Source organism: Labeo rohita, chromosome 25 (genome assembly GCF_022985175.1).
Source record: "Labeo rohita strain BAU-BD-2019 chromosome 25, IGBB_LRoh.1.0, whole genome shotgun sequence".
Classification (NCBI taxonomy): domain Eukaryota; kingdom Metazoa; phylum Chordata; class Actinopteri; order Cypriniformes; family Cyprinidae; genus Labeo; species Labeo rohita.
In genome coordinates, this window is record NC_066893.1 from 5,375,267 (window position 1) to 5,402,691 (window position 27,425).

General features: G+C 28.9%; 1 protein-coding gene across 2 annotated transcripts in view; it reads right to left on the minus strand.

The window, feature by feature from the left end:
• Window positions 1–510: 510 nt before the first annotated feature.
• The window catches only part of osbpl5 (oxysterol binding protein-like 5), a 62,863-nt gene continuing 35,948 nt past the window's right edge, over window positions 511–27,425 (minus strand). For both annotated transcript variants that reach the window (XM_051099293.1, XM_051099294.1), the window contains exons 5-22: window positions 25,491–25,592; window positions 25,207–25,410; window positions 22,915–22,999; window positions 22,671–22,833; window positions 18,919–19,120; window positions 15,473–15,657; window positions 15,296–15,377; window positions 13,315–13,413; window positions 12,966–13,062; window positions 12,770–12,868; window positions 11,029–11,126; window positions 10,848–10,937; window positions 10,281–10,417; window positions 8,389–8,568; window positions 6,373–6,502; window positions 6,150–6,264; window positions 4,091–4,193; window positions 511–3,991 (exon numbers count right to left, since the gene is read on the minus strand). In XM_051099293.1, coding sequence (XP_050955250.1) covers window positions 3,856–3,991; window positions 4,091–4,193; window positions 6,150–6,264; window positions 6,373–6,502; window positions 8,389–8,568; window positions 10,281–10,417; window positions 10,848–10,937; window positions 11,029–11,126; window positions 12,770–12,868; window positions 12,966–13,062; window positions 13,315–13,413; window positions 15,296–15,377; window positions 15,473–15,657; window positions 18,919–19,120; window positions 22,671–22,833; window positions 22,915–22,999; window positions 25,207–25,410; window positions 25,491–25,592 — 2,307 coding nt within the window. In that variant the 3' untranslated portion in view covers window positions 511–3,855. The remainder of the gene's footprint in view (window positions 3,992–4,090; window positions 4,194–6,149; window positions 6,265–6,372; window positions 6,503–8,388; window positions 8,569–10,280; window positions 10,418–10,847; window positions 10,938–11,028; window positions 11,127–12,769; window positions 12,869–12,965; window positions 13,063–13,314; window positions 13,414–15,295; window positions 15,378–15,472; window positions 15,658–18,918; window positions 19,121–22,670; window positions 22,834–22,914; window positions 23,000–25,206; window positions 25,411–25,490; window positions 25,593–27,425) is intronic.

A 27,425-nucleotide genomic window follows, 5' to 3' on the forward strand; every position in this document is an offset into this window, starting at 1 on the left:
TAAATGAATGCATATTAAAAACACAAACCAACACATTCTTAGCTGTGAAATTTTATCCGGTTTCTTCAGGAATTAAAATTTTGGCAGCATTTACAACCAGAGGCTGCGCAATTTTGTGGCATCTTGAAACCTATTGATTTTTGTGAGGTTCCAAGATGGCGATGCGTCAGTGTGTCTGAAGTGGTCGAATGCAGCATCTACCTATACGTATCTATGGTTCTAAGTTGCTGCTACTGCTAACATGTTGCTTGGGTATTGTTTTCTTGCTTACGATGTTCTGGTTTGTTATCTTTAATTCCCAAAGGTAACGTTTTCTGAAGTTCTTGGGTTGTTTCAAATTAATTGTTAGCATTACAACAACACTAACTACACTATAGTAACACTACCAGGGAGAATTTGGCCTTCAAACTGTTTTAAAATGGTGAAAAATAGTACAAATATTTGTGAAGCTGATCTAAATATGTACCTTATTGTGGTTCTGAATGTTTAAAAAAATGACAAAGCAACATGTCGAAATGTAAAACTTTACTGTGGTGCTGTAATTGCAACAATCATTAACAAACAGTGAGCCAATGACATCTCATTCATTTCAGTTTTCAGACAAGATAATGTTATACTGTGCTCTGTAAAAAAAGGAAAAAGTAAATGAAAAATAATTTTAAATGTCAATGGGTTGAACTATGGCTCAGGAGCGCAAGCATCATTCAAGCTTTCCTATATGAATCCTGCATTGGAAGTTCTGCACTTTGACCTTAATATTTCCCCACCAAGGGGTCAAGCAAACTTCACAACAACAAAAAACATTAGGAAGAGAAAGCGATTTGATGCTCGACTATACTTGCTCCCAGAAAACCTGAATGAATGTGTTCTTAAAAACAGTACGATTAATATATATAAAACAAATCAAGTGAAATGATCAAATAAATACATTCTCGATTTCAGTTGTTCCAAACAAATATATACACTTTTGATTACTCAGTCACACCTTCGTTATTGAACGTATCACACTTCATCCGAGCAACATCAATGAACTGGAACTTCCCAGAAGGCCTCACGTGTCCCTATTGTGACTGACCAACCCAATGCCCAACAAACAGTCATGAATATGAGTATTCTTAATATGGTAAGACGATTTAACATTTAATCCTTACACCATACTTGTATCTGTTTTCATTCTAAAAGTACCTAATACATAAATACTAGTATGTTTTATTAGACACATGTTCTTATTTATTAGATACTAGTACCTACTGGTTAGCTATTAGTACTTATTTAACAGATACTAGTACACATTTATTAGATACTAGTACGTATTACAAATGTTACTACTAAGATTTTTAATTGAACTCTACAGTGACCATAACAAAAGACAAGTAAAAAGGAATTGTGATTTATAAGATTAGAATTTTTACTAGTACGTTTTATAGACTAGTAGTTATTCATTAGTTATTATCAGGTACTAGCTCTTATTTATTGGATACAAGGACTAATTAGATAATCCTACATATTAAACAGATGCTATTACTTACTCATTAGACACTTGTACCTGTTAAATAGATACTAGTACTTACTAATCAGCTACTAGTATTTATTCAACACATACTAGTACTAGTATTAAATGCTAGTACTTTTACCACATACTACTAGTAATATTTTTATTTGAAGTCTACAGTGGCCATTCTGGCTAGTTATAACAGAAAAAGTGGAAAAAACAACAACAACAAAAAAACAAAAAACAAAATCAGGCGTGACTAGTAAGATTAAGTTACTAGTAACAATTACAAAAGATACTAGTCTCTAAAAAACAAGTCCTAGTACCTAATGAATAACTACTAGTATGTATAAGTTTTTATTAGATCCTGGTACCTTTAACTAGTATGTATTCACTACTGGAAGTCAATGACAAAAATTGGAAATGTGTTATTAGTAACAATAGAATAGTTACTAGTTACTACTGAAATAACTAAATAAATAAGAACTAGTAATTAATGGAGATAAGCACTAATGAGCTAATAAGCTAATGAATAATCATTATAGTTAATGAGTAAGTACTAATTGCTGAGTAATCACTAGCAGCCAATGAATAAGTACTAGTAGCCAATGAAAAAGGACTAGTGGCCAGTGAGTAAGTACTGATAGCTAATAAATAAGGACTAGAAACTAATAAGTACTAGTAGCTAATGAATAAGCACTAGTATCTAAAGAAAAATAGCTAGTAGCTAATGAATTAGAACTATTAGCTAATGGATAAAGACTAGTAGCTAATGAAAAAGGAGTAGTAGCTATTGAATAAAAACTAGTAACTAATAGTTAAGGACTGGTAGTTAATGAGTAAGTACTAATTGCTAATGAATAATCATTAGTAGCTAATGAAAAAGAACTAGTAGCTAATGGAGAAGTACTAGTATCTAAAGAATAACCACTAGTAGCTAATGGATCCTCACTAGTAGCTAATAGAAAAGAACTAGTAGCTAATGGATAAACACCACTAGCTAATGAATAATGATTATTAGCTAATGGATAAGGACTAGTAGCTAATGAGTAAGTACTAGTAATTAATGAATAAGCACTAGTAGCTAATTAAAAAAGAATAGTAGCTAATGAATAAGGAGTAGTAGCTAATGAATAAAAACTAGTAGCTAATGGATAACCACTAGTAGCTAATGAGTAAGTACTAGTAGCTAATGAATAAGTACTAGTAGCTAATTAAAAAAGACTAGTAGCTAATGAATAAGAAGAAGTAGCTAATGAATAAAAACTAGTAGCTAATGGATAACCACTAGTAGCTAATGAGTAAGTACTAAAAGCTAATTAAAAAAGACTAGTAGCTAATGAATAAGGAGTAGTAGCTAATGAATAAAAACTAGTAACTAATGGTTAAGGACTAGTAGTTAATGAGTAAGTACTAATTGCTAATGAATAATCATTAGTAGCTAATGAAAAAGAACTAGTAGCTAATGGAGAAGTACTAGTGTCTAAAGAATAACCACTAGTAGCTAATGGATCATCACTAGTAGCTAATAGAAAAGAACTAGTAACTAATGGATAAACACTGTTAGCTAATGAATAATCACTAGTAGCTAATTAACATGAACTAATAGCTAATCAGTAAGTACAAGTAAAAAGGAATAGATACTAGTAGCTATAAAAATAAGTACTAGTAGCATAAAAGTAGATTCTAGAATGTTTTAAGGATTAAATGTTAAACCGGCTTGCCATATTCTCATGGCTGATTGTTCGTTCTCGCCAATTCTATTAGCTTCATCTTAATCTACACGACGCATTTGGTGTCAGAGCATTGTTTCCTTTGTGTACAATCAAGTTTGTAAACATTTACTCTTCTTTGTATTGTTCTATACAGAAACACTGTTTTGGTAAAATAATAAAACGAGCAAATTTGTGTGGTCAGACGTTGAAAGCATAATAAAATTGCACTGGTGGACTGCACTGACTTTTCTTTTTTTTTCCCCCTTTTTGGCATCAGTATTAAGGCCCGGTGTATAAATGGAAGAGGAATTTGTGGGAAACGCGCACACAGACACACACACCCATTCAACTGCATTCAAATATGCCACAAATACACGACCTATATTGCAGAGAAAGGGAAGTACGTAGGAAAGAGGGAACACGTCAGTAACCGAGAGTGGTCGTACAGCGTTTAACATCCACTCTGAAATGATTATCGGTCATATTTATTAAAACAAGAGTCTCTTTCTCTCTAATTGAAGTGCTTAGTGCTTCATGGTGCGGCTACGGTGGGTAGCGACATCGCGGTGGGGCATTCGAGGGGGGCTGTGTGACGGTGATCGTTTGGCTGTGTTTATTGCTAGGCGATGGTCGCTAGGTGACAGCATCTCAAGTGAAGACGTAGTTGATGAGGAGCTGGAAGAGCAAAAGCATGCAGAGGATGAGACAGTGGCGGCCGCTCAAGGACTTGCTCTCCTCCGACGACTTGTGCCGGGCGATCTGACGACCCAGTGCGCTCAGGTTTCTGAAGATACAGGGATTAGTGTAATTAATATACGATATCGAATATTCTTATGCCATCAGTAATGCATGCTGAATACGGCATGACTCAGGCTGTACTTGCCTCTGGATGTCCTGCTGTGTTTTCTGTATAGCTGCTACCGAAGCCTCTATGAGAGCGATGTCCTTCACGTCTTTAGTGCATCTTGCACACTGATTCATAAAGCCTGAGGAAGTTAAAATGTATGAATGTAGAGATATATAAAATGGTCTGAAGACTTGAATCGTTTTTGAATTTTATTTTAAAATAGACATTTATTTTGCTTTTATAATACATTTTTGTTTTCTAATACATACGTTTTACTTTATAACATACTTTTTTTTTAAATCTAAAAACGTTAATAATATTATTTTATAATTTTATAATTTTCTTTATTTTAGAATTCATACTTTAATGTTTACTACTTTTTTGTTTATAGTAAATTGTTTTGTTTTAGAATAAATATTTATTTTTGTTTTAGAATACATATTCTTTATTTTAGAATTCATGCTTTTTATTTCAAAGTACATTCTTTTATTTTATAACACATTTTTTGTTTAATAATAAATAGATTTAAAAAACAATTTTACTTTTGTATTTGATCATTTTTACTTTATAATAAATTAATTTTTGATTTTTAAAAGTTTTTTAACAAATATTTTTATTTTAGATTTGTTTTATTCTGGAATAATTATTTTACAAAACGTTTTTTTCTTTTATAGTTTTGTTTTAGAATACATATTCTTTGTTACAGAATTCATACTTTTTTACATTTTTTGTTTTGTAATAAATATTTAAAAAAATTTTACCTTTGTATTTTATCATATCATTTTTACTTTATAAAAATATATTTTTGATATGTTAATGTTTTTTAACAATTGTTTTTGTTTTAGACTAGTTTAGACTAGTTTTGTGATTTTTATTTTTTAAGAAATATTATTTAAGAATATATATATTGATTTAGTTTCATTTAAGAAAAAATGTTATTTTATAATACAGATTTACTTCATATTCTTTATTTTAGAATTCATATAATACTTATATGAATACATTATATATATTTTTTGTTTATTATTATTATTTAATTATTATTATGGATTTTATAATAAATACTTTTATTTTGCAACAGTTTTGTGTTTTATTTTAGAATAAATTGTTTATTTTCCAATCCCTTTTTTTTAATTTGCTTGTTGATTATTTTAGAATAAGTGTTGTCTTAATTATTTTAAAACTTTTTTATTATTCATATTTTTTACTTGAATACCACATTTTAGAATAAATTGTTTTATTTTAGAATTAATTTTTTATTTTATTTTATTTTATTTTTTTATTTATTTATTTTTTTTTGTCTTATCTACAGTATGGAAGCCCGTCTCCACCACTGAAAAATTAAAAAAAAAGGGTGACTTTTTGTCTCACAATTCTGACTTTAATTCTCAGAATTGCGTGCAAATTTTAGACTATTAAGTCAGAATTGTGAGATATAAACTTTCAAGAACATATTGGTCAAAACTGGACTTATAACTTGCAATTATTCCACAATTCTGAGAAAAAAAGTCAGAATTGAGAGAAGAAAGATGGGATTGTGAGATGTAAACTCAAAATTATGAGAAAAAGTCAGAAAAAAAGTGTTTGCAGAGTTCTTACCTCACAATTCTGACCTTTATTTCTCACAATTCATATTTCATATTTGATATTCTGAGCAAAAAGAATCGCAGGATAAAAAGACACAACCTTTTTTAAATTTTTTATTCAGTGGCAGAAACGGGCTTCTATACTTCCATGTTTTTTAAAAACTTTCCCAAGGTGTTTGTCTGGATTTAATCAGTTCTCTGCTTTACTTCAGTTTCTTTTTATGTCATTAGTTTAGACTTTTATGAACTTTTGCATAGTCCAACTGATTTGTATAAGCGCATCTAGTTCACTGTAACGTACAGCATAACGTCCGTTATAGTCTAGTGGGTCTGACACATTGTTTCATAAAGCGGACAGTTCAACATTAAAGGTCTCATTTTGGCATTACTCACGTCTGAAGCTTTTGTAACAGTCTGCAGGCAGACTGATGAACTATTTTAATTGCCGGAAGAAGTATTTATTCAGCTCTGAGAATGGAGGCTTGTTTGCGTACGGCTTTATGACTTGCCTTCATTGTCGGATGATTCATGGTTGGGTTCTGGCGTTGAGCTGCTGCTCTCTGTGTTCTGACTGCAGCTGGACGGCTGGCTGCTCGACTTCCTGTGCTTGCCATTCACCCGCACCTGGAGAACACACACATCTGTCAGCCAAACGCACCCCGAAGGGTCAGCGGGTCACCTCCTTTACAAAACACGAGGAGCCTGTGGGACGGAGCGTCCCGTGTGACTCACCTTCTGCTGTCCTGCCCAGTTCTGGCTGTAGGAGAAGCTGCTGCGCTGGCGCTGGGATTTCTCTTTTGTCTGGATGACGCCGTCCTTCTCAAACTGCAGCAGGCAGCGCTCCGGATCCCACGGCTTAGTGCTGACAACGGAAATGGGACGCGCAGATTATTAGTCAATGGAAAACTGCCACATTTGTGGATTTGTCATTTTTATTTATTAACAAAATATGCTTAGACATAAAAAGCAATGATTTATACATTTTAAGATGAAAATGTATATTAAAAATAATAAATTAAAATAATGTAATTAATTTATTAATTAAAATAAATTATAAATTAGTGTTCATAAAATAGACACCATTTCATTTAATAGTACAGTATTTAATAAAAACAACAATAATAAAAAATACATTATACATTTATATTACATGTAAATATATATATATATATATATATAAAATGGACAAATACACCACTGTAAATTAGAGTATCAGTTAATTTTGCTTTAAATCAAATTATTGTTCTGTAGCATTTGTCTAAGATAATTAATTAGTAAATAAGTTAGGCTAATAATTAGCTTAATTATATATATATATATATATATGTATATATACACACACTATCAACAATAAATAAATAAACGAATTATTAATTATTTAAATAAACAATTTAAATAAATAATATATTGTAGTATTTAGTCTTTTTTAAGTAATAGTAATAACAATTTATGGTATATTTTTTTTAGAAATTAAAATAAAAAATAAAACTATAATATAATACACACACCAAGCACATTGATTAAAATAATAAATATAATATAATATAATATAATTCATATATATATATATATATATATATATATATATATATATATACACATATATATATATATATATATATAAAACAATCATAAAAGATCATATAATTATTAATACTAATATTAGTAACATTATAGTATTTAATAATAATAAAATAACACACAACATTTACAAAATTATTTAATAATATATAATAAAAAGATAAGACATAATATTAAAAACATCACTATTATTAATATATTGTAAATGAATATTCATAAAAATGCATAAAATGTAATTAAATTATTAATAATACTAATATTAATAACACTGCAGTATTTAATAATAATAAAAATAATACAAATAATATTTAGTAATTAATGATAATAATAAGTTGTATATATATATATATATATATACATACACACACACACACATTATAAATTATACTCAAAACGTGCATGCAGTTTTATTGAATTTTATTTTATTTTCTTAATTATTAATATTAATATAACTTCATAGTATTTAATAAAAAATAATACTTTACAAAAATTCATAATTGAATAACATTTAATAATACATAATAAAAAGGTAACATAATATTAAAAATACACATTGTTTATTATTAATATATTATAAATTAATATTCATAAAAATACATAAAATGTCATTAAATTATTAATAATACTAATATTAATAACACTGCAGTATTTATTAATAATAAAAATAATACTTATTTACAAAAAATAATAATTTAATAATAAATAATTAAAAAATTAACATTTCATAATAAGGTCACATTAGAACAATAATAAATATCAATAAGCAGTATATTTTCTACAGTACTTATTAATCTTTATTAATATTCATTAACTGTTAATTGTTAACTCACTTCTATTAAATAATATTAGTGGATAAATCTTTTGATTTTAATAATTTACTAGTAAATGTTAAAAAAAAAAAAAAAAAAAAAAAAACTAGCAAAACAAACATGAACTAAGATTAAGCTTTAGAAGTATTTTTCATAGTTAGTTCATGTGAACTAATGCAGATACCTAATGTTAATTAACGTGACCTGATTGTAAAGTGTTACCAATGAAAAATATTACATATATTGTAGATATACAGCAGTATAAGTGAGGCTATCAGTTAATTGGTCTTTAAAGCTCATTATGTTTCTGTGGTGTTTGTGTTTGTGTGTGATTGTCAGTGTGGTGTTGTGAACGTACTCTGTGTATTTGTAGTGCCACTCGTTGGTGTCTCCGTTGAAAGTGAAGAGTCGTGGGCTCCAGGGCCGCTCGGCTCGTTCTCGGGCCTCCTGCCGCTGAGCCTCTTCCAGCACAAACTTCTCCTGCGTGGCTCTCATCTGGTCTTTATCGTTAATCGCTCGGGTCACGTGCCGCCACAGCCTGCAGGAAAACACGCCAGCAGTTTTCCATTGAAAGATCAGCTTCTTACAACAGCCATAATTGTTCAGCCACAGCACATCTGACTGCTCTTTGATGTGGTATAATATAAACCAGAACGGTAAGGTCATATTTAATGATGCTTTGCAAAGCTGATTTAGAGGTCAAGATTCAAGGGATCTAACAGTGATTTGGAGTTTTCATCAAGGTTTGACTGGTTAGCATTAGCAGTTAGCACCTGCTGGTAGATGCTGTAACTACACCAACAAAACACCAAAACATCACCAGGGTCAGTACACCAAAACAAAACAACAACAAAACAAAAAACATCCTTCTCCATTGACAGTCATTTATTTTGACAACACTTTTGCATGCAAAATAAAAACAAAACAAAACAATGCTTATGTTTCATTTCATTATTGTACGTTTTACCAGAGTAACAAAATTATATATACATGAAAAATTCTAAAATATATGAAATCAGTAATTATTAATAATAAAAATGATAAAATAAATTTATATACATATATAATAAAAATTATATCTAATTATCTATAATTTTTTATATTTTTTAATAAAAAAATTCAAAATACAAATTATAAAAATTCTAAAATAAAAAATATATATCAACATAAAATAGTAAAAATAATAAAACAAACACATTCATTAAAAATGTTATAATATGTGTGTGTGTGTATATATATATATATATATATATATAATGCATAAACATTCATAAAATTAATAATATTAATAACAGTATAGTATTTAACAATTAAATAATATTTATAACCTAAAATAATAACAATAATATATAACTCTACAAATTTTTTATTATTTTGATAATAATAAAAAATATTAATAATATATAATATATAACATATATAATAATAAAAAAAACATTAAATATTAAGGATTATTTTTAGAAACCAAAATAAGTTAATTATAACATATTTATATATACATTAAAAATTCTAAAAAGATATGAAATCAGTAATTATTAATAATAAAAATGCTAACATAAAATGATACATAATAAAAATAACATAATTAAAATAAATCTAAAAATATATGTTTTTATTAATTATAGTATAATGTATATAAACAAATGGAATAAAACAAACATATCACTTAAAATTGAAATTAAAAAACAAAAATTATATATATATATATATATATATATATATATATAAAATAGTATTATAGTTTTAGTAATATTATTAATTATAATAACCAATGTATAATTTTAACAAATTAGAGTAAAAAATAAAAAGTAAAAACTATTACACACACACCAAATTATAAAAATAATAAAACAAACATCAATAAAGAATAATATATGAAATCAGTAATTATTAATAAATACAAATTATAAAATAAAATTAGATATACTTTACATTAGTAATTTATTTTAAAATTAGTAACTATTAATATAAAAATAACATGATAATAATTTACATTTAAACAACATATATACTAATGATCATGATTATGATGACGAGTATTATTATTATTACTACTTCATATTCAATAATAATAATAATAATAATAATAATAAAATCAATCAATCAATCAATCAATCAATCAGTAATTAAAATAAAACATAAAAATGTATGGTGAATCACAAACCAAACTGCTTATGTATAATTTATTTTGTAGCACTCTCTTTCCCTGTTGTATTTAGTCATTTAGTTAGTGAATGTGTGTTTCTGCACCTCTCAGACTCGAACGCCTCCTGCTGGTCCATCTGCACCACCTGTCTCTTGAGCCGCTGTCGCCGTATGTCTGAACTGGGGTTCCACAGCACCTCCTGCTGGCCCGTCCTCTTCTCAGTCAGGTGCACTTTACTGTCCTGCAGAAACATTAGCATTTCAAACACGTCTGTGAGATCACGTGCTGTCAACCGCAGTGATATGACATCTTGTAGCCTGTGCTTTTGAGTTCTGCCTCCATTTTCCTCTAGGGATCAACAGACCAGTTAGTTAATAGATCAATTAGTTTAGCCACACCTTCCTATAAGCTGAAACAATACATAATAATACTGAAAATACTTAACATATATACCATTTTTATATTTAATGATACATATATTTTGATAAATGTAAATATATATATATATATATATATTTTGATATATGTATTTTATTTTATAATAAATTATTTTATTTTATATTACATTTTTATTTTATATAATAATTTTATATACACTATATATTGGAATTTATAGGGCATGTTGCTGATATGAACTGTTCTTTTATGTAATTAACTGTAATTATTCGTACCCAGTGGCCGTCTACTGTAGCCAGAACGTCTTCCCCCATACGGATCTTTCCAGAAATCTGGTTAACGTTGGAAGAGCTGCCAAGAAAAGGCTGGAACAGAGAAAAAAAGACAACTGTTGTGAAATTTCAATTAAAAATAATAATAATAAGTTGCATAATTAGTTTTGGGATTTCAAAATACCTTCAGTTTGAATTCAAGTTCTGTGTAACATTGTGTTTTTTCACACTCAATAGTGATTTTCCCGCCAAGCTCTAGTGTCATTGTACCATACAGAATCCCTGGAAGAAAAACACAATTTACATTTATTATTAACATTAACATAGACAGTTTTCTCATTGTATATATTAAATTATATAAAAATAAATATATTATTCTTAATATTATTTATAAAAACATTTAATAATAAAACAAACACATCATTTAAAAAAGTAATAGATTTTAGAATAAATTATGTTTTTTTTTATTTTATTTTATAATATAGTTTGTTTTTATTTTTTGTTTATTGTATATATATATATATATATATATATGTGTGTGTGTGTGTGTATGTATGTGTATATATATATATATATATATATATATATATAAAATGTTGACAGTTTCTTATTTCTTATTATTTTCTTTTCTTAATATCATTGCAAATAATATATAATATATAATATATAATATATAATAATATAATATAATAATACATAAATATAAATTAGATAAAATAAAAAAATAAAACTTTTTTTGGAATAACATAAGGGTCAGTAAATAATGACAGAATAATGTAGTATTTGTTTTTATAATGAAATGTAATGTAATGTATAATTTTGTTTTAGAATTTAATAATAATAATAATAATAATAATAATAATAATAATAATAATAATAATAATGACAGTTTTCTTATTATTTACCCACCTTAATGTCATTGCAAATAATAATACAATTAAATATTCTAAAATAAATAAATAAATACATATAAAATTAAATAATCAAAATATAAAAATAAAACGTTTGTAGAATTAAATGAGGGTCAGTAAATAATGACAAAATAATGTAGAATGTAGATTTTTTTTTATAATGAAATGTAATGCATAATTTGGCTTCAGAATTTAATAAATAATAATAATATTAATAAATGTTGACAGTTTTCTTTTTTTCCCCCCTAATATCATTGCAAATAATAATAATACAATTAATTATTTTAAAAAACATAATAAATTAAATAATAAATAAATATAAATTAGATAATAAAATAAAAAAATAAACATTTTTTGGATTTACATAAGGGTCAGTAAATAATGTAATGTAATGTAATGTATAATTTTGTTTTAGAATTTAATAATAATAATAATAATAATAATAATAATAATAATAATATTGACAGTTTTCTTATTATTTACCTACCTTAATGTCATTGCAAATAATAATACAATTAAATATTCTAAAATAAATAAATAAATAAATACATATAAAATGAAATAATAAAAATATAAAAATGAAATAATAATAATAATAATAATAATAATAATAGTTGACAGTTTTTATTATTTACTTACCTTAATGTCATTAAAATATAAATAAATAAATAAATAAATAAATAAATAAATAAATAAATAAATAAATGCAATAATTGTAATAATTTGGAATTGTATGAGAGTCAGTAAATAATGTAGTATGTTTTTAATTGATGATAAAGACTAATTGACAAATAATAAATGCATATAATTTAATTTCAGCACATGGTTTAATTATGAAATTTGTGACCCTGCACCACAAAACCAGTCATAAGAATAAATAAGCTTTTCATTTGTTAGGATAGGAAAAAAAAACACGGGGAAGATCAAAGTATTTAGAAAATTCTGGTTTTGTGCTCCAGGGTCACATTTAGGCTTATGACTTATGAAATGTAAACTGAGAATAAAGTCTATTACCTTTACAGTGAGCGTAGGGCATTGTGATGACGTACTCTTCGTCTCGGGTCAGAAACACGAGTCTGGCCTTTCCATCGAGTATAGCAGACAGCGAGTTCCCTTTAAGAAATCACACTGAAATCACAACCAGCATCACGCAACAAAAGCACAAATGCTGTGTATTAAAATCAGTGTATTTGAACTGAACGCCGTATACCATAAAACTTGGATTTGGCCAGAATACTTCCACTAATGCAGAAGCCGTCCTTCCTGTTGCTGATGTAGAAAGCTGAAACGGGAGGATGATGAGAAACCTGAAAGTACAAAAGTCAAGCGCTTATCACACGAGCTTATCGCTTTCCATTATTATTACAAACAGAGACTGCCGTCAAGTTTACAGTGTATGCAGAGGGAGACAGAGTGATCACTACACACTACAGACGTTCAGACAACCACAAAGTGTTCAATAACTTGTGTGAACATCAGTATATTGTTTTTAAATGTCGCTCAGTTTGATCATTAGATTTAATGCAATGTCAGGTATTTTAACTGGAACTGAGTCTCACCTGCTCTGCCATGTAAAATGTACAGCTGTCTGTTTGTGGATGCAGCCAGCAGCATCGAAACATCTCTCCTAGAATAGGGTTGTACGGTTTCTTCAGACCCTGGGACACATACGAAATGCACAATAAGTGTAAATATAAACCATACGCACAAACTAATGATAAATACATGTTTTTAAAAAAGAAATTAATACATAAATTCAGCAAAGATGCATTAAGTAAAGACATTATAATGTTACACAACAAATATAATAATAATGATAATATCATAAAAACAAATAAATGATGTTCTTCTGAACGTTATAATCATAAAAGAATCCTGAAAAAAATTATTATTGCTTCCATAGAAATATTAGGCAGCAAAAACTGTTTTCAACAGTGATAAATGTTTCTTGAACAGCAAATCAGCATATTAGAATATTTTATGAAAGAACACGTGACACTGAAGACTGAAGTAATGAAATAAATAAATAAATAAATAAATAAATAAAAGAAAAAAAAAACTGTTTTACTGTATTTTTTGTTAAAATAAATGCAGACTTGGTAAAAATAACATTCATATACATTCAAATACACTGAATTTTTTTTTTTTTTTTTTTTTTACAACTTTTGAACATTTGTATATTTTTGTGTTTTCATCCAGTTACACATATAGTTTATTTATATAATGTTTGTTTATTTATATAATAATATACATTTTATTTTAGAATAAATAAATTGTTTTTAATAAGTAAAAATATTTTTAAAATATATATAAAAAATAAAAATAACAATTACATTTTTATTTTAGATATATATTATTTTATTTAATACATGCGTTTATAATAAATTATTATTTATTTAGAATAACTAATAACTTTATGCTGTTATTTTGAACTTTCTATTTATCATAAAAAATATAATAAATAAATAAATAAATAAATAAATAGTTTTTTAAAAATCCTCACGGTTTCCACAAAAATATAAAGCAGTACAACTGTTTTCAACGTTGATAATACTAATATCTAATAAATAATAATAATACTAATACTACTACTACTAATAATAATAATAACAACAACAACAACAAGAAATGTTTCTTGAGCAGCAAATAATCATATTAGAATGATTTCTTTAAAAATGAAGACTTAGGGTAATAATGCTGAAAATTCAGCTTTGCATCACAGGAATAATTAATATTTTAAAATATATTACAATAGAAAACAGTTATTTGAAATAGAAATTCAATTTCCTAAAATCGGACCGTTTTACTCTATTTTTAATCAAATAAATGGAGCCTTGGTAAACATCTGTAAATTCTTTCAAATACATAAAAAAACCTTCTGAATAGTTGTATATTTTGGTGTTTTAATCCAATTAAATATACAGATATGTTTATTTTAATTTTATAATAATACAAATGTTTATTTTACAATAAATATCAATTTTATTTTAAAATAAAATATATTGTTTTGTTTTATAAAATTAATTATAGCTTAATTTTAGAACATTATTTTATTTCATATTTCTGTTTTATAATAAATACTTTTTTAGAATAACTTTATTTGAGAATAAATATTGTTTATTCAGTGTTGTTGAAATATGATATGAAAAAAAAAAAAAAAAATCCTCACAGCTTCCAGAAAAAAATAAAAAAATAAAAAAAACAGTACTGTTTTTGACATTGTTAATAACAAGAAATGTTTCTTGAACATATCAGACTGATTTCTGCAGGAACATGTGACACTGAAAAGTGGAAAATAATATTAGTAAATTATTGATTACATTATAGTATTTTTTTTTTTTATTATTATAATAAGGTTTGACAACATTAATGTTGTTTTTACCGCTTTTATAAAAATTTGCAGCCTTGGTGAGCATGAGAGACTTTATTAAAAAAACAGTTGTATATTTTGGTGTTTTAATGTGATATGTATGGAAACTGACTAATTTAAACTGATTTAATATTCTCAATCCAAAAATTGTTGGATTTCACTCAACTCGCCTTTGGTTTCTTGTAGAAGCCGGACAGATACCAGCGCAAGACCTGCTTCATCCTGCAGTACGGGCTCTCCTCAATCACAGCCCTGAAACACAAATATATATCATTATCTCTTCCTCAACAAACACTAGTCTAGTAAAGTGCGTCTGGTCGCAGTAGAGATGATAAAGAGCTGCTCACTGGGACAGCAGGTCGGCATGATAGTAGTAATCCGACAGCTTGTCCAGAAACGAACGCGGCTCCAGGATAAACGTTGGCAAAACCACTTTGGACAGGTCCATCCCTGGCCTCAGCTGCTTCAGGAGAGTCCAAATCAAACCCTTATTCTCCTCTGAGACCGTCTCGACCTGAGACGCCTCGCCAGCCTGTGATGACAACAGAAAATACGTATACCATAAATGCAATTCAAGTCACTTTTGGATAAAAGCATCTGCTAAATGCATAAACGTAAACATAAAAGATACCTACTGTCCTTCATGTTCTTTTAAATAAAAGTGGCTTGTGTTATTGACTGATTTAAAGGTGTGCCAATTTTTTGTCTTCATCAATGTCCAATACTACAGTATTCTTTGACGATATACTGACCCCTATTGGTGTGGATGTAGAATCACATAAAACCAAATGTTTTGTTAACAATGCAGTCATGGAAATACCATATTCACAAGCATGACTAACTCATTCTGCAGCTAAAATTGTTCAATATTAGACAATATTGGTCATGTGATCTCAAAATGGCTGTCACCGTAAAGCGGACCACCCCTATGTAGAACAAAACAGCTTTTTCTCAACAAGAGGCTTCATTTATAAAACGCACATATGATCAGATTTAATTCTAAATTCTGTAGATTTCATCCTACGTCAAAAATGACAAACAATTCAGGATTTAAAGGCAAAAACAGACATGTTCTCATGCGCACACCAAATGAAATGTATAGATAGACAATTATATTAAATATAAATAGACAAAATATTAAAATGTACAGATAAACAGACTATCACAATATGCATTTCTATTATTATATGCACAACTACTTTGTAATAATTAAGCCACAAAAAAGCCATTATAATACATCAATTATATATAATTCCCTAAAAAAAACTTTAATTTAGCACTCAATTTTAAGCAATTTATTAAGTCAGATGCAATTAGGAACATTTTTTTCTTTGTGTGTATGGATGGACATTTTATAAATTTGTAGCAAATGCAAGTTCATAGCAAAAAAAAAAAAACAACTAAAATACTAATTACTAGGGGTGTAACGGTACACAGATGTCACGGTTCGGTTCGAGGGTCACAGTTCAGTACGATTTCGATACAACAAAAAAAAAAAAACAAATCTACTATGCTAGGTTTCTTTTCATTCATGTTAAACAGACAGTAGTACAAAATTAATTTTTTTTTCCACCTACATGTGAAAATACTAAATATTATATCAAATTAATGTCATATATAGGTTATAAAATCTGCTTTACATATATATATACATACAAGGAATAAAAACTTGAAATATATTCAATGTAGTTAACTAATAGACAAGTGGGAAAAAACTGTGCGACACATAACGTAGCCTATATTTGCTGAGTTTCAGTTCAGTTTTGTGACAAAAGTAAACTCAAATGGCAGAAAGTGACATTCTATTTGTTTTTTGTTTAAGTGGATTTTGCTGGTATGAGGAAAGTTAATCGCGCCGGCGCACACAAACACAAAACATATCAGTTCCAGGCTTCTAGCATTGCTAACTTGACAGCGCAGTTGGTACTTTATCAAAATAAAGCACAGTGAACCAAACATCAAACATCAGTAGGAACGCGACTGAAGTACAAAGTCTATAATTTACATAATAAATAATTGTTTAGCATTTGGATGCATCGCAAATATGATAAGAAATATTTGGATTTGTGCCTAATGAGGGAGGTAGGACACAAGAGCACAAAGCTCCATTTCGCAGTTGAGTGTGCAAGCCTTTAAAGTAACATTATACTCCTTTGTCAGTGAGAGACGCGTTCAGAATCAGCACATGGTCACTGTCTAGTGGTATTTGTTTTGAAGCGCGCAACTCCTGACATCCGCTGTTCTTCTGCTGGCGGTTATCAAACAGAGTTACATTATGGCGGGTGCCCCCTTCTGGATTGAGGGTGAATTGCCTGTATTCGTTGTTAGGCCTCATGCACCGAACCGAGATGCCCGTACCGTGACGGTTTAGTACGAATACATGTATCGTTACACCTCTACTAATTACTAATACTAATAGTAATATTTTTTATTCTCAAAAATGTTTCAGATCAGACAATGTTTTTTTTTCAAAAATATACCACTGCAATAACTGTTCATATTATTTGGAGGCTATGATAAATGTTTAACTGCAGTATCAGGATTTTTTTTTTGTTTGTTTTAATGTTTAAGCATATTTCATGTTTGTTATTTTAGTCATATTGTAGTTTATGCAAATAGTTTTGGTACCAAAAATGGTCTAATTTATACTTTCAGGTCATTTAGTTGCACAATCTTTCTGTCAATATTGATTTATTTATTTAATTATGTTAGTTCTATAGTACTTTATTGTGACAGAAATTGCTTGCGATTAATTCATGTGCTGATATGAATAGTTTTAGTGCCAAAATTATTTTATTTAAATGCTCGATTGCTTTTTTTTTTTTTTTTTTTTGCAGCAGAACAACACAAATTTGGCCAATATTTCACACTTTTACTTTCTCTCTTTCTCTATAGATAGATAGATAGATAGATACATTTTATTTTAATTTATAATAATATACTTTTTATTTTAGAATAAATATACAATTTTATTTTAAAATAAATATATTGTTTGTTTTAGAATAATATATAAATAAATCTATTGTTTGTATATATATACACACACACACACACATGTATTTACATTTATATAATTTATATTATATATATATTTAATATATAAACATAACATTTTTTCTTAAATATATCCATGCATGTCTGTGCATTTATATATACATAATAAACATACACAGTACACACACATATATTATGTAAACAAACACTTGATTAATCATTGCCCAGCACTATAGAATATATTATTTCATTTCATATTTTTGTATTATAATATATATATATATATATATATTTTTTTTTTTTTAAATATGTGAAGGGCAACTGTTTTCGAAATTGATAATAAGAAGAAATGTTTGAGCACCAAATCAGCATATTAGACTGATTTCTGAAGGATCATGTAACAAAAGAAATATAGAATAAATATAGAATAATATATGTTAAATAAAATTTCAAAATGTATTTTACACGCTTTTAATTTAGTCCTATCGTAGTTTATGAAAATATTTTGTTCTCATAAATGTTTCAGATCAGACAACGCACCCATTTTTCAGTTTTTGCAGAATAAAAATCCATCGATGAATAGTTGCAATTTCTTAAAAGTCCTATTCATTTCTTCAATTCAATACTTAGGGCACATCTTAATTGACTAAGACACAATTTCTCTTTGTTTCATCTTGTCTTTATCGACCGTGTTTAATGCATCACTGCGTAACCAAAGCATAATTAACTAGCTCTGCTTAGACAAGGCAGTACATTGAGACCAAACAGAGACTGTGATGAAGCCATATTAATGTTTCACCTCTCCCATCTCTTCATGGGCTTCTTCCACAAACACCGTGGCCTGAAGGCAGACGTCATCCGATTGGTCCATATCGCTCTCCTCCGTCAATCTGCCTCCGTTCTCATTGGCCGCATTGTCCGAGTCTTCATGCGCCTCCCTCTCCGATTTGTCCGAGTTGGCGTCGTTCTCCATATGGTTTTCCAACATGGAGTCATTCAACCTTTAACAAATACACACAAACAAATCAGCATGTGAGATCTGATTTAGCTGCATTTTCAATTTATTATTTTGTATTATTTTAAGAATTGTTTATTCTGCTTTATCTCAGTGAGATTTGTTGTGTTCACATTCAAAACCAGATCAGTTGCCAAAGCAACAAACCGCATGATCATCTTTGCGAGTAATTTAAATGACAGGGTTGTCACCATGGTCACAAGAGCTTCATTATATGAACGTTATTTTTAAAATTTCTGCTATAGGCAATGACTCCCTAAAGAGAAATACGAATCGTCTGACTAGTAAAAAGAGCAATCAGAGCAGAAGCGTGACATTAAATCATCTCTTTGTGTCCACCAGAGATCACAGGAAAACCAGCTTACGTCCTGCGTCACTGGCTGTCAGCAAGAACGACCGGCGAGCCAAGCAAAAAAACAAGTTCTTACCTTGCCAAAAATATATTATTCCTGATACTCCAAAGATTGGTAAACAAATACTGAGAACACCTCTGTGAAACAGTCTGCGTTTACAGGCGAAACACAGTGATTTCTCTCTACAGTTCCTGTTTAGTCTGATGTTTGCACAGGAAAGCTCTGCAGTAATGTGTTTTCCAAAGCTGTTTTTCCTGCTTCACAGCTTGTCTGACGCTCCTGTGTGCGTGTGTGTGTGTGTGCTGATGGTGGTGTTGGGTTTACATTCTCCTCATCTCTTCCTGCTCCTCTGCCCGTCACGTAAACCTGTAGGGCACAGCTGATTGGACGAGAGCTTCAAAGCGGCTAGAAAGAGGCGGGGTTTGGAATATATCAATGATTGACAGCTGAAGCATATTGCTGGCAAACAACTTCTACTATTTTTCTTCCTCTCAGGTACAGAAACGCTGTCATTTACATATAGTTTGAATCTTATCAGTTTTTTTTTTTTTTTTGTAAATTAATTATTAATGTTTGGTGTCATGGTTATGGGCCTGGGAATGTAGCTATTAATTTTGATTGATGGATATTATTATTATTATTAGTATTATTATACTGTCTTTAATTATATATAATAAGAATAATAATGATAAAATAATACTGTCTATAATTTATATATATATATATATATATAAGATGCAATAATAATAATAATAATAATAATAATAATAATAATAATAATAATAATATAATAAACAGTTATTATTATTATTATTATACTGTGTCTTTAATAATAAATAATAAAAATAAACTCTTTAAGGGGAAATGTTGATGATATATATATATATATATACATATATATATATATATATATATATATATATATATACACACATATATATATACACACATATATATATATATATATATAAAATTATAGACAGTATTATTTTATCATTATTATTCTTATTATATATAATTAAAGACATTATTATTATTATTATTATTATTATATTTATTTTATTTATTTATTATTAGAGACACAGTATAATAATACTGTACAATACTGTATATTGTATAATACAATATAATAATACTATTATTATTATTGCATCTTGTGTATATATATATATATATACACACACACACACACACAAGATGCAATAATAATAACAGTTAATATTATTATTATTATTATTTTTACACTGTTTGTCTAATAATAAATAATAAAAATAAACTTTTTTTAAGGGGAAATGTTGATTGTCAAGCCACTGAATAGCAACATGCTAAAAACCAAATTACAAATAGATCAGAAAAACCAACATAACTATACAGAAATATTAAAGCATACTGTCAGTTCATCAAAGCAAACACTTTCCAGCTTCTGCTTTAGATGTTTTAGCAGACATGCAATTTTTTATATATGTATAATCAGAGACGACGTCAAACAGTATTTGCTGTAATCAGGTGTACAAACTGAGTTTACAGTTCTGTGCATGTACAAAAAACATTAAAAGCATTTTATATTGATTTTGAGGTGTTGTTTAATGTCCATTAAGTCATTAAACATCCATTTAATGCATTAAAGGTAATTAAGGTAATTAACAGTAATAGGTATCACAATCTGAAGGTGGCTGACTACAACATCACTTCAAAATACACAAAAGATTGTATCTGAACACAATGTGAGGTAGATTCAAACCCAATTTGTCCTTATAATCACCAAGGCTCTGAAAATGGGGATTCAGTGAGAAGATACATGAACTCCTTCACAAATCCAAAATATTTTGCTACCTGAATTTTATATGAAGGATATTATTTTGTAAAATGTTCAATTGCAGAGTCCTTTTTGTATTGTCTGAGAACAACAAAAAATGTATAAAATATTTAAGAATATTTCATGTTCGTCTCAATTTAGTCATATTGTAGTTTATACAAATTGGATTAAAAAAAAAAAAAAAGAACTGTTATCTGAATAATTTATATTTTCATGTAATTTAGTCTATTTGATGTGAACAGCTTTACGGCAAAAAAAACGTCTGTCTCAATTGGTCATACAGTAGATAATGCAAATAGTTTTGGTGACAAAAAATAGTTTACATTTTTGCCAAAATTGTGAACATTTCATACACATTTTTTTTTTTAAGCTGTTGTTTTAGTTTCTGTAAGTATTTTGGGTACTAAAAACTTTTCTCCAAATATAATTCATACATTTATACACCATGTTGCCAAAAGTGTGAATATTTCATATTTTATATCATGTAGTGATAATTGCTTTCGATTTTTTTTTTTTTTTTTTTTATACATAATTTGCAACAAACAAATTGCTCTTTTTTTTTTAATCAGAGACTTGACCAAAAAAACTTAACCAATAATAATTTGTAAATGTCACTTTTACTTTAGTCATACTGATACCAAAACTGTTCTTTAAAAAAATCTGTGAATTAATAACTTTTATCTCGATTAGTCATAGAGTAGTATTTTTGCCAAAATCGTGAATATTTCAAATTTTGTGTAATTGTCCAAAAACCGGTCATTTTATTTGGAGTCATACTGTAGTTTCTGCAAATATTTAGTGTACTAAAAACTATTCTCCAGAAACAATCTATACGTTCATACACCATGCCATTTAGTCGCATCATACCTGATGTGCATATTTCATATTTTCTGTAAATACTTCATATTTAATATTATTTATCAATAATTGCTATTTTTTGGAGGGTACATACTTTTTTTTAAATCCTCTTTTTTTTTTAGAGAACAACAAAAATTTGAAAATTTCCCACTTGTAATTTAATCTTACTGTTTAAACAAATACTTTTAGTCAAATAGTTAATGCAAATGTTATGGTGCCAATCATAAACCATAGATACTTGAGAAATTTGAGAATCAGTTTACTTACTATTTACTCATATTGTATCATACACAAATATGTTTGGAACCAAATACCGTTCTACACTATAATTTACATTTAGTCACACAAAATCTGTGGAAAACAGTTTAGCAGCAAAAAAAAAGATTACTTTTGCATCAGTTTAGTCCTATTGTAGTTAATGAGAACAATTCTGATGCCACAATATGTTTACAAATATGTTCATGTAATTTCACTGCTCTCTATCTGATGTGAAGAGAGATCAAACTCACTGCAGCAGGTCCTGGTCGGTGAGAGCCGAGCTCTGCAGCAGCTGCAGTATGTGTGAGGACTCAGAGGAGCCGCTCACGTCTCCATCCCTGCCGCTCTTCGCCGTCATCTTAGACAGACTGGAGCAGCTCAGAGCCAGTTCTAGAGCGTCCATCCAACAGCGTCCTGGAGAAAAGCACAAGCTGTGATCCTCAAACAGACTCCATTGAAAAGACAGTTTTATGGAAGACGAACACCAATGCTCACCATCAGATTCAGACGCTGCTCTGAAGATCAGGTAGTTACTAGGTAAAGGTTGAGTGATGGAGCCCACAGATTCGCCTTTAGGACCCTGAAAAAACACAGATACCCATTAAAGGAGAAGTCCACTTCCGGAACAAAAATTTACAGATAATGTACTCGCCCTCTTGTCATCCAAGATGTTAATGTCATTCTGTCTTCAGCCGTAAAGAAATTATGTTTTTTGAGGGAAACATTTCAGGATTTTTCTCCATATAATGGACTGATATGGTGCCCCGAGTTTGAACTTCCAAAACGCAGTTTAAATGTGGCTTCAAACGATCCCAACCGATCTTATCTAGTGAAATGATAAGTTATTTTCATTAAAAAAAAATACAATTTAAATATATTTTTTTTTAATCTAACACTCGTTTTGCCTTTCTCTCCCTGAACTCTGTGTATTCTGACTCAAGACAGTTAGGGTATGTCGAAAAACTACAATCGTTTTTTTTTCCCTTTAAAAATCATTTTTAAAATCATCCTACATCGCTGCAGAAGTACAGACACAGTCTTTGCAAAGTGAACATGCAAAGAATGTTCACCCTTAACAAAAAAAGTAAAACAGTGATATAGGGCGATTTTGAAGTTGAGGGAGAACATGAGATGGGAGTTTTTCGACATACACTAACTGTCATGAACCGGAACAAAAACAGTCCAGACAGATTAAGACAAGATAAGCGTTTGACATTAAATAGTATATAAACTGTATTATTTTTATGAAAATAACCAATCGTTTCGCTAGATAAGACCCTTCTTTCTCAGCTGGGATCGTTTGAAATCCCATTTAAACCGCATTTTGGAAGTTCAAACTCGGGGCAACATAGAAGTCCAGTATATAGAGAAAAATCCTGAATTGTTTCTTTTAAAAAAAAAATAATAATAATAATAATAATTTCTTTACGACTGAAGAAAGAAAGACATGAACATCTTGGATGACAAAGGGGTGAGTACATTATCTGTACATTTTTGTTCTGGAAGTGGACTTCTCCTTTAAAGGGGTGCTATTATGCTTTTTCACTTTTTGAACTTTAGCCAGTGTATCTTTGGGCATAAAAAAGATCTACAAAGTTGCAAATCTCAAAGTCCACTTCAAAGGGAGATATTTCGTTTTTAAAAAAATCTCTTTTCAAGAACTACAACGAACGGCTCCTTTGGACTACAGCGTTTGTTTTACACATGCAATGATGTCACAACGCGGCCCATTACAATATCATTAAAATAAATCCCGCCCACGGAAATTCAAATTGTTGAAGGGAGGGTAGGGACGAGGTGGGGGTTTAGCCTAACTTTAGTGATGCAGCACGGACAGCTGCTTCAATGAGCCGCAGCGTGGCGGGTATAAACACAAGCATTGACTAGAGTGGCCACTTTAGAGCTGTAACAGTACAGGGGCTTGAAACACATGCTGAAGTCACGATCTACTCCGGTTGCCGTGTTGGAGCCGTAACGTGCCGCAGACGTGTGCAGTGTGTGGTAAGAGATTTCTTCATCATACAGTGTAGATAGCTTCACTTATAACGTGAGTGTTTTTTAAAATGCATAAACTTGCACTAGAATAGGTTAGGCTAATGAGTGATAATGTTCTTTGATAATGTTAGGCTGCTTTTAGTCTTATGCTGGAGCTGGTTTCGGGCAATGAAACTAAGTATGTAAATGATTAAATGCATTAGCACAATAATATCATGTATTGGCGATCTCGCAGGCTGAGGATAGGACCCAACACTTCTGTAGCGTATTATTTACTCACCCTCCATGCATCCTAGCTGTATATGACTTCCTTCTTTCTGACGAATGCAATCAGAGTTATATTAAAATTTATCCTCCAGGGGGTTAATTAAAGCGTTCTGGTAGCGAATCAATGCGTTTTTGTAAGAAAAATATCCATATTTAAAACGTAAGAATCACTTTAATCTAGCTTGCTCTAACAGTTGTACACTGAATTTGCTTCTTTTACAAGGGGTGTGGCAGCACCGAAACACCGTCTAAGCGGTGTAACCAATCACAACACATTTAGTTTTTTGGAAGGTGGGCCTTCATTAAACCCGGAACTAATTAAGCCTTTGTGCCAGGCTGGGAGAAATGTCTTGTAATAATGTAAATTATGTTAAAAATAATGCGATTTTAGAACCACCAAGCATGAAAGCATGTCCTAGTGCACCCCCAAAACAAAATCAAGACTTTGTAAAAGAGCATAATAGGACCCCTTTAATCCCAATGAGGAGGTCAAGCAAACCCATTTTAGAGATGGTCTTATCTAACCTTCATGGCCCATATGGACTTGTCCAGCGGATGGTAGAGTTTGAAGCAGAATCCGTCCTTCTTTGAAGGCCTTTCGATGAGTTTGCAGGCATTGAGAAGAATCGTTCCCACCCAGTGATCTGAACCGGGTGTCTTGTAAATCAGGAGAATCCCAGGCTTCAGGACGCACCACAGTTTCGTCCAACTCTTCAATGTCCCTCGAATCTGACGGATCCAAGTGCATCTTAAAGCTACTACTTCCAAATTATTCAATGTTAAAATGAAAACCATTGAGGTTTACCAACCTTTAGCCAGTTGGACATAATAACCACACTTGGATCCTTAAGTGCACTGAACAGTTCTTTGGCGACCCTCTTCTTCTCCTGTCGATAGTTCTTCTTCTGAACCTACAGTGTGGAAGATGAATGTTTTAATGCAGTGCTCAAACATCAGCTAGGGGGCGCAAGTGAGCGGCAAGATGTAAAATGGCTACAAACCTTGAACACTAGAGAGCACCATATACAATATCAAAGAGCTATAAAACAACAAGAGTGGAGCTTTCCAATTAAAAAGTAGATGAACTAGATTCTTGTGTTCATAATTAAAATCTGTTTGAAGTTGCAGGTTTTGCTTTGTTTTGAAATCTCTCTATTGAATAATTTATCTGTTGGCTCTTGTATAGACTTTGGGTATTTTGTGTAATTTTTGTAATTTCACAGATGTCAGTTCATACTATATACTATACTGGATTTACCACCTGTACTCTATCTTCAAATCTGTCCTTTAATGCTTTTATTTTAGATTGTGAAGAAGAACTCTGATTGGACAATGTAAACATCACTCACCCAAAGTAAAGTCAGATTCACAAAATCAACAAATCTATTTAAATTAGGGCTGTCAAATGATTAATCGTGATTAATTGCTTCCAAAATAAAAGTTTGAGTTGGCCTAATGTATGTGTGTGTACTGTGTGTAATTATTATGCAATTAATGTATATACTTAAGAGAAATATGTTATTTATGTACAAAATATTTTTATTTATATATAATATAAATGACATAAAAATTATAATAAATACATTTACTTGTAAATATTTCTTAAATATATACATGAACGTGTTTGTATTTAAATATACATAATAATTACACACAGTTCACAATCATATATTAGGCAAACTCAAACTTTTATTTTGTATGCGATTAATCGCGATTAATCGTTTGAAAGCCCTAATTTAAAGGTTACATTTAGGAACTGTATTTTAATTTAGAACAGCAATTACCAAATTGTATTATTAATTATAGCATTAATTATCATTTTGAAATAACATTTTATATTTTAATTTTAATTTCAATTTTATTTTGTTTTAGTTTTTTTGTTATGTGCTTGTGAAGTTTTTATTTTTATATTTATTTTTTTTTTGCCAGTAATATTAGGACTTAAATTTATTTCATTTAGAATTTTTAATTAATTTCCAAATGTTAAGGTTTACCAAATTTTCACTTAAAAATAGTGTCATTTTAAGTTATTTACATTAATTACAGTATTTATTATTATTTTGAAATAACATATTTACTGTTTTAATTTCAGTTTAATTTTGTTTTATTTATTTTGTTATGTGCATTGGTCATTTTTTTATTTTATTTTATTTTATTCAATATTTTTATTTCAGTTTTCACTTTAGTAATTTTAGAAGTTTACTGAATTTATAACATGAATCTATTTAAATGTGACTGTAGGAAGTGTTTTTAAATGTATAAAATCCATTACCAAATTTTATGTGACAAACACTGTTATTTTAATATTATTTACACTACTTACAGTATTTATTCATACTTTGAAATAGCATTTTATATTTTCAGTGTGATCTTTTTTAGTTCCTTGGTTCATTTTTATTTTTATTTATTTTTATTTAAGTTTTTAGTTTAGTAATTTTAGTACTTAAATTTATTTTATTTCATTTAGAATTTCTAATTAATGTCTAATTTCTAATATTTTTTTATATATTTGTTGATAAAAAAATATTTAAATAAATATTGGTTAATATTGGTTTTTATTTTATAATCATTTTGGTTAACAATAATAACACTGCACAAGATGAGTTGTTTATTAGATGAAGGTTTTTTAAAGGTTTTACAAACAAATAAGAAGAAGAAATAAACAAACAAAAAATCAATTAATATCAAATACCAAAAACATTTTTATGACACAATATATGGGTCCTTGAAGCAAATGTGTTTCC